Source organism: Epinephelus moara, chromosome 16, assembly GCF_006386435.1.
Source record: "Epinephelus moara isolate mb chromosome 16, YSFRI_EMoa_1.0, whole genome shotgun sequence".
Taxonomy (NCBI): domain Eukaryota; kingdom Metazoa; phylum Chordata; class Actinopteri; order Perciformes; family Serranidae; genus Epinephelus; species Epinephelus moara.
This window is the reverse complement of record NC_065521.1, coordinates 31,642,962-31,651,855: the sequence shown is the minus strand read 5'-3', so window position 1 is coordinate 31,651,855 and position 8,894 is coordinate 31,642,962. Positions and strand designations below refer to the sequence as shown.

Genomic DNA, 8,894 nt, shown 5'->3' with positions numbered 1-8,894 from the left:
CTCAAAGGTTGTCATTATTGGACATGCATGAGTGAGTGTATCTGTCTGTCCTCAGCTAAACTTTGCAGTCATGTTGAAAAACCTGTTTCCTGACTGTTTTATACTGTCACTGACTGCTGACTCCTCACTCCTCTTAACTGACAAGTAAGGGCTGCAAGTCCTCAACACAGTCACGTAGCAAAACCATAGAGCAAAAAGCAATTCCTTAAATTGTCTCAGCTAAAAACAAGATCCCTTTCCTTGTCTGGTGTAGGCTGCAGTTTGGCTTTGTTGTGGCTCAAAAACTGACATTAAGAGAAAAGTTCAGTCTCATTTTGAACTGGAGCATCTGCAGATTAATTCCATACCTGGTGAATTCCATATCATTCACTAAAATCAGGCATGATACGAGATGAAAATAGAAAAACAAATAAAAAAACCCCAACACACCAGTTTCGTTCTCTTTGCCACCATTCTAAATGCAAGTGAGCCAGGAGGGACAGTTACATTGGGTGCAGCATGCATTGTCTATAATGGCCACAATCGCAGCCAGAATGGGGCCCACCTGCAGACAGCTACTCTCTTCTGAGTGCCCTTTTCTAATTATCTGTCGAATTAGTTATAAATATTTTATGATATCTTATTTTAAATTTCTGTCATCTTCCTTTTAGGAAACACCTGGGTCTCCTTCATCCTTGACCTGCTACATGCTGGTCCCATCTGGCAACATCTCTTCCTACCTTTGCAAAAGTGATTCACTTGGAGATCTGCATGCCTCGTATACCAGGTTGAATCATATGTCATAAACATTTGAATGCTTTTATGCCAATTCGAATGCAACTGACACAGGGCGATGTGAGGCGACGTAGACGACGCAACAGTTGGCTTTCATCGCCGCTAGTTCTTTGATGTCAGTTTGGTGTGTCAGCACCTTAAAAGACTTCCGGTTTGATCACATTTTGCAGGTCCTGAGAAATTAAGAACTTTGTTCAAAGAAAGGTGCTGCTGTTGATGGTGATGATAACACGCACCACTGTTCTTGTGGGAATGTTGACAAAGTTTCAATGTTGTGACAATAGTGGGCCTGACCCTACCCACTCCTGCTCTGTCCTGTAGTCACTTTCACAGCTGAATGACTCACCATTCATTGAGGTAGTGGGGTATAACTACAGTGACATGCTTTGGGACAAACTTCCCTCTCTGCAGCGTAAAAAGGCACTGTCATAACGTTTTGTACCCATGGAGAAAATAAACCTTAATCCCATTTTATGTTCTACAGATGTATTTGTAGCACATGCCTTTGATCTGTATGTGCTGATAATGTTTACCTGGAAGTTTATTTCAATCAGGAGAGACATGTTTTTATGGTAGAAGAATATTTATTAACATGTGAACGAATGAATAAGAATGTGGAAAGTCTTTGGCGATTAGACCCCGTAGAGATGGTTTGATTTAAGGAGGGTGATGAATCCATAGTCGAATAGGGAACCCCCCCGGGGTCTAGACGCTGGTGGTGGTAGAGGTGGTGAAGACGAGATGAGAGGAAGATGGAGAAGTGCCAATGATCTGGATGAGTAGAGGAATGAGCCTTTGTTGAGCTCGTCCTGGACTCTGGATACGATGGCTGGAGGTGACCGGGTTGGAGGAGGGTGCGAAGATTCTGCCTAAAATGACGCTGACAGCAGCAGAAGAGAGAGCAGATTTAAAATTTTGCAGTGGCATCCTGATTGGCTGATAGATCCTGGCAAAGTGTGATTGGATAACTAGAGGAGTGTACTCCTATAGTCAGCTGATTAGAGGGAGTAGTGGAGAGTGGGATGGAAAAAAATTGATTGAACTTACGCTGAGCTTCATATGCTATCCCTTTTTCATTACAAGAAATAAATAACTTGATAAATCAATTAATATATTTAAATTTATGTAAACATCTTCGTGTTTTTCACTTTGATGCTTTTAAGATGCTTTTTTTTCTTTCTACATTTCCCGTTAATCTATACAATATACAACACTTCACAATCAACTGAACATGACTGGAGAGACTAGAGACTAGGGAAGGGTATATTTGATCCATGTAAGCTTTAAGTTGTTAATGTCTGTATGACAATATTACATTTTTATATTGGGTTGGGAAAGGCCCCTAGACTGCCCTCGTCAGTGGTACCACTGGGAGTGTGTTGGACAACATAGGGAGCCAATGTCAGCAAATTTGTACTGTGATTTGCGCAAGCCTAAACCTCAGAAGAGAGGAAAGGGAAAAGGTTTTTCCAGTAGACAGCCTGTCTCTCAAAACAGCCTGCCGCTAAATATGAGTAAGCCTTCATAAATTGTAAACCGGTGCATAATATTAAAATTCAATCCCTGTACAGTTGCCATGAAGGGCTAAATTAGTTACAGAGACCAAAGCAGTTTTTGTACCAGGCTGTAAACATGTTTATTTCTGCTGTTAAGTTGGGCATTTTAACATGGGGGTCTATAGGGATTGACTGGCTTCTGGAGCCAGCCTCAAGTGGCCATCAAAGAACCTCAGTTTATGGTACTTCCTGCCGGCTTTGTTTTTCAGCCCCAAAGGTTGCTGCTTGATGAAAACAAACTCTGCACATAAAATATTCTGCACGGTGAAGGTCAAACATCAGTGGTTTCATTATTAAAACTGTCATCAGTCCCCTTACTCAGTTTCTGATCTTCAGACCTAGTAATAACAGTAACATACAGCCCACTGAGGACCTGGCAAAAACAGTGAAGATGAGTCTTGATGCATCGTACAAAATATTTAAAGTGCCACTGCAGTCATCTGCTAGCCTGGTTCCAGACCATGGACCCCGCCCACTCAACTGAGTAGGCTTGCATCTCTGGTCTGGCATACTGCAATGAATTTGCGATTTATCTCGTCCAAACGATGGACGGACCAATGAACACCAGGGGTGGGGGCGGGTCTAGCGATTAGCCAATCAGCGCCACGCTGATGTCAAGCTGTACGCCGGTGGGTAACTGGTGAGGATAGCAACAATGGCGACCGCTACAGATCCTACAGACCACATTAACGATGCTATCGAGGTATTTCGCCACTACTCGCGTTAATGGAGGACCAAATTAAGGAAGCTGCTAAACTGGATTTAACGGCGATGCAGCTGGGCGTGCACGACGACGGAGACATTTTAAACGGGCAATGCTCGCTTGTTTTCGGCACCCCCGAGGCATGGATACTAATGACGTCAGATTCTGGGTGAGTTGTTGATCTCTACTGATTGGTTAGGGAAAAAATCAAATTCCCTCCCCCTTGTAAATCGCCTTCAATGGAGGCGATGTCAGACTGAAGGTTCTGGGAGCTTCAGTCTGACGCTCAGGCTAGTCATCTGCAATTTATTTCCAGTTAATCTTTGAAATTGAATGAGTTTATTTAGGTAAATAAAAAGGCAATCATCATTTTGATTTTCAGATTCCTAAACAGTCAACGTGGGTCAAACGCATAAATGCCAAATTTAATGATAACATCATGTGTTATCATTATAAGAACAAATGTCCTCCACAGAACAGACATTGTTCTTATCAAGAAAACTAAACATCAGACTCAGTAACATCAGCGTGATTATCTATTTGATCACATATCAGTTCAGGACACTTCACAACCTCTAAGCTTCAGTACAAAACTGCAGGGTAGGATTCTTCATCTTTTTCTTGTAGTCTTCATCAAACTCTTCACTCTGGGCCACAGTGAAATGGTTCTTCCAGTCACCAACTTTACCTGCAGAACCACAGAGAGAATCAGACAGGTGCATTAGCTGAAGGTGGAGATCTGATTCTTTTGTTCTTGTCACACACTATTATCAGTTTATTCATTGGGTTACCTTTTCTCATGAAGTGAGAGATTTTGAAATCCATAACTGGGTTTGAAGTTATGTTAGTCAACTTTTCCCGTCATATGGATTGCATATCAGTTTTCACTGTACCTTTCCTCATGAAGGAAGATTTTGTGAAATCCATCACTCTAAACGTTGAAAGATTAACCTTGTCGTTCTTTTTCATTTCATCAAACTGCACTCTTCTGAGAAACGCTTCCTTCTCCTCAGCTGAAGGAGACAGACCAAGAAAGCAGCAGAGTCTGTCTAGTTCTCGTCCAGTATCCTGGAAGCACAATGGTAAAATATTATCATCACACTATCACCAGCGCAGAGCTTTAGGAAATGTAACCTAAACAGGAAGATTGTGAACCATAGAAGCACATGCACAGACAACCCACAAAAAGAAATATATTACCTTGTTCAGATCTTCGTAGAACATGTAGTGGAGATTTGGATAACTCTGTTTCTTCTCCCAAAAGCTGCTCACATGGTCGTACCAGGATCCAAAGACCACTGAAGCCACAGAACAGTAAATGAAAGCACTTCAAGAGTGTGGAGTAAATCTGTGCATCTCTGATACAAACAACAATCTTTTACAGTATTTTGTACATACTCTTTCCCTCCATGAATCTCTGGAGGTAGCTGCTCCAGTCTTCAGGCTCTGGGTGAATCATAGTCATGCGTTCAAAATGGAAATAAGACACCACACTGTCCTGTGCATTGCGGGCCAGGTAGACGATCTACAGAAAAAGAAAAAACGTTATCTGAAGAGCAGTACTGTATGAAGGACAGATCTGTAGTCAGTCCTTTGATACTTCCTGTCTGTATAACTTGATCATAAAGCGCAGTTTGGTTTAATCAAACTTGTTATTCGGTATGAACTGCATAATGTGTGAAAAAAACCTCTTGTGTGGGCAGTTTGAACTTTTTCCCTGGCTTTAAAATCTCTGGAATATGTCCACCTATTTTTTTCTTAACTTTGTATAACACAGGTATTTGATTCAGAACAATTTTCAGCTATTGATATTGTACTTAAAAGGCATCTGTGACCTTGCAGTTTTGCTCCCAAAAGGACTTAGGCACAAACTGGACTGGAAGATGAGTCTTGATGATTCGAGGAGAGTGGGTGAGCATGTCCACTAGCTCTGGTCCTTTTAGCACTGGTGGAGAAGGCCCTAATCCTGTACATTAGTAAAACAGTTAACATGTCAGTGAATCCTACAGTGTGGTAAATACAATGCAATACAACTACACAAGAAATTTTCAGATGCCATGATGAAGATAAATGTAGAAAATATCACTAAGTCAGGGACACTCACTGGAGCACAACCTTTAAAATACAAAATGATTAGTGTTTACATGAACATGAATAACCCATTCATGATCAGGTTTTTACTGTTTATGTTTTTGAGTATGTAAACAACATATTCGGTTTTCAGAAATCTGAACAAGACCTAATCCTAGGCCCGGATTGGTTTTCGGGAATACCAAGGGTTTTCCTGGTGGCCTGACCTGCTAAATGGCCTACAAGCCATAGCTAAAACAAAAACTAAAAAAAAAAAACCCTGCGTAGTGGCCTGCAGATTTGAATAAAAAAAAACTCTTTGAGGGTGTTGTGAATGCTTTGTGCTGTGTCAGATGCCCCTGAAGAAGCCAGTCAGGCAAGGAGAGGCTGTTGGCGCTTTAAGATGGATTGCTGTGGAAAGACGAAGAGGGGTGGAGCAAAGAGGGAGAGAGATAAAAGAAGAGAGGCTCTTGCAGGAGATCACCATGTTAGTCAGTGATAAAAATAAACATGCTACATAGATAGCTGTTAGAAATGCATCATCATCATCATCATCATCATCATCATCATCGTCTAAGCCCAATATTAACCTTACAGGCTGAAAGAGGCAATACGTCTAAGCCCAATATTAACCTTACAGGCTGAAAGAGGCAATATGTGTCAAAATTCATATCTCCATACATGTTACATATATTGGAATAACTAATAATCTATTAATAATGAGGTTGGCATCAGACTCACCGATTAAGGGGAGATTTAAGGGGAAATATTAATCTGCCTTTTCCAAATCCTCCTCCTTACATGACAGTAAAAGGACATAAGTATTATTAGGTTGAGATAGTTAAAGTGTGATGACGTGCTCTTTTAATGCAGTGTGTTTTAGTGTAGGCATTGAGTGCTAGTGAATGCAGCCCCAGGCCTGCTGCCTCCCCCCAACCACACCCGTACTTGGCAGATGATGAAAGGCTCCTTGGTGGTTGTGCTCATTCTTTTGGCTCTTGTCCTCTTCCCTGTGGTGACTGATTGTTTGTAACAGGTATTTTGTTAAATTTCCCTTGGACAAGTCAGAGCTTTTCACCCGATATACTCAGCTGCTTGCCTTTTGTTTTGTAACAGTTTTACTCATATTTTTTCATGTAAATGGGAATTATGAATAATCCAAGTTCTCTGTGCTCATGTAAACAGCATTTCCTGTATATGGTCAGACCTAGGATAAGCCTCATTAATGGGTTATTCATGTTCATGTAAATGCATTCAGTGGCATGTTATTCAATGGCAGTAATTCAGTTCACTGATTTAAGATGAAGGCTGAGAACAATGGCATAAAAGTGTTCATGTGTTTATGAAATATGATTCAACCTGGCACACTAGGCATGCAGATCTCCAAGGGAATCACTCTTTTATAGAGAGGATCAGATGTTGGACCAACATGCAGCAGGTCAAGGATGCAGGAGATCCAGGTGTTTCCTAATAGGAAGATGAAAGACATTTTAAAAAGTATATATTATAAATTATTTATAATTAATTCTACAGATAACTTAAAGTGCACTCAGCAGAATGGAGAGAGAGTCTGCAAGAGGGCTCTGTCCACTGATTGTGGCCATTTGAGACAATGCATGTTGCACCCAATGTAACTGTCCCTCCTGGCTCACTTGTGTTTAAAATGGTGGCAAAGAGAACGTAAACTGGTGGGGGTTTTTTGTTTGTTTTTTCCATCTCATATCATGCCTTTTTTTAGTGATTGTAACATATCCAGGTATGGAATTAATCTGCAGATGCTCCAATTCAAAATGAGACTGAACTTTTCTATTGATGTTTTTGAGCCACAACAAAAGCCAAACTGCAGTCAATGACAGTATAAAACAGTCAGGAAACAGGTTTTTCAACATGACTGCACCCATGAGATGTCTTTGAGCATACATAGACATGCACATAAAATATAGGACTGATTGGTTCAGCAGTATGCAAGATTAGCTATGGACACACAGATACACTTACCCAGACACACACATGACCAATATTAATAAATTTTGAATTAACAAGTAAATAGTGCCCTGTGGCTCTGACAAAACTGGGCTTTCACCCAAGAGAAGTGCAGTTTGTGTCTTTAGTGAAACCAAACATCAAAGTTCTTTTTATATAAAGTTACATAACTTATTTATGGTTGTCACGTTAAATTACACAAAAAATGTACTTATATTAAACCAAAATGTGATCTTTTTTCTAAACCTAAAAAAGTAGTTTTAGACAAGAGTCTGGACACAAACCTAAGGCTCTGATGTCACAGTCCTGCACTTTGTTTGCTCACCATCCTCCACAGGCACCTTGTTCCAAAACCTATGTGGTACATGAATGAAGTGTTTTGTTACCTGTATGTCTCTGGACATGATCCAGGCAGCGAATACACTTCAAGAGCTGTTTGGCAACACACATTTGTAATTTCTTGCAGACAGGGTCGGAAAAGAGAATCATATATGCTGCTGAAACTGCTTTGCTTAAGTTGAACACTTTTTTAATGTAACATAATGGCAAGAATATAACAGTTAGAGGCACATAAACCTGGTAAAGATCTGTAGTCAGTGAAAATTCCTGTATGTATAATCCTGATTATAATGTGCAGTTTGGTTTAATCAAACTTGTTAATAAATTTGAAATGCATAATGTATACAAAAAAAATGCCCTGTGAGCAGGCTTTAAATTCTCTGGAATATGTCCACCTATTTTTTTCCTTAACTTTGTATTATAGAGGAATTTGGTTTAAGGAATACAGTTGTCAACTATTCATACTGTACTTTACAGAAATTTGTGACCTTGCAGTTTTGCTCCCAAAAGGACTTTGGCACGAACTGGACTGGAAGATGAGTCTTGCTGATTCAAGGAGAGGTGGGGAGCTTGTCCACCAACTCTGTTCTTTTGACTATGGGTGGAGAAAGCCATGATCCTGTACATAGTTATAACAGTTTTCATGTCAGTGAATCGCACAGTGTGGTAAATACAACACAACATAACTACACATCAAAGGTTGAGACACCATTATGAAAACAAATGCAACAATTATTATTTTATTGCACACATCCTGGCATACTACCTTTAGAATCCAACACAATGACATGTAATGCAATGTGAACACTTTAGTTTACTGAAGCAAAAGGCTGAAATTATGTGAAATATGGTAAGTGATTGTTAATTAAACCTGGCTGCAGAGAAGGTATGTTGACCTCCAAAAAAGGTACCCTTGCATACAGAGGGACAGACGTCTGAGGCTCTGGATATGTCTGACCAAAATACAGCAGGTCAAGGATGTAGGAGACTCACGTGTTTCCTAAAAGAAAGACAGAGGAAATCAAAAAAGATTGAGATAATCCAAATCCCTGACCTCTATACACACATCTGTTCCAGAGCTACAATAGAAAGCAAGGGACATCGTGTTAATGTTTGTGGACTGACCTGCTTTGGGGTATGATGCAAAAAGTATACTATCTCGCCTAGCCTCAAAGTTCTGAATGTTCTCCCTGTTATCTGTGTCAAAGTGAATCATCCAGGTGCCATGGAAATCAAACAGTTGTAGTCCAGAAAATAAATTAATCTTAAAAAGAATGAAGACAAAAAAGGAAATGGCTCAAAGCATATTAATTACTGAGTAATTAAACTAATTAATTTGCAATTGCTATTGTAGGATGATCAAGCCTGTTTATTCTGGATTCACACTAAAGGACTTTTACTCAGCCACTCGGCACCAGGTCTCCTATGGTGCAGACGTCTGTATGTATGTTAATGGGATAACACCTTTC

At 40.1% G+C, this 8,894-nt stretch overlaps 1 protein-coding gene across 1 annotated transcript; it reads right to left on the bottom strand.

Annotated features, from left to right (window-relative positions):
- Positions 1 to 3,466: 3,466 nt before the first annotated feature.
- LOC126403070 (cytosolic sulfotransferase 1-like) lies at positions 3,467 to 8,510 on the bottom strand. Its single transcript, XM_050065488.1, has 8 exons — positions 8,419 to 8,510; positions 7,914 to 8,044; positions 6,463 to 6,570; positions 4,869 to 4,999; positions 4,432 to 4,558; positions 4,234 to 4,331; positions 3,927 to 4,101; positions 3,467 to 3,721 (listed from the first exon to the last, which is right to left on the bottom strand). The coding sequence occupies exons 2-8, from the start codon at positions 8,038 to 8,040 to the stop codon at positions 3,609 to 3,611; spliced, it is 879 nt and encodes a 292-aa protein (XP_049921445.1). The 5' UTR covers positions 8,041 to 8,044; positions 8,419 to 8,510; the 3' UTR covers positions 3,467 to 3,608.
- Positions 8,511 to 8,894: the final 384 nt, after the last annotated feature.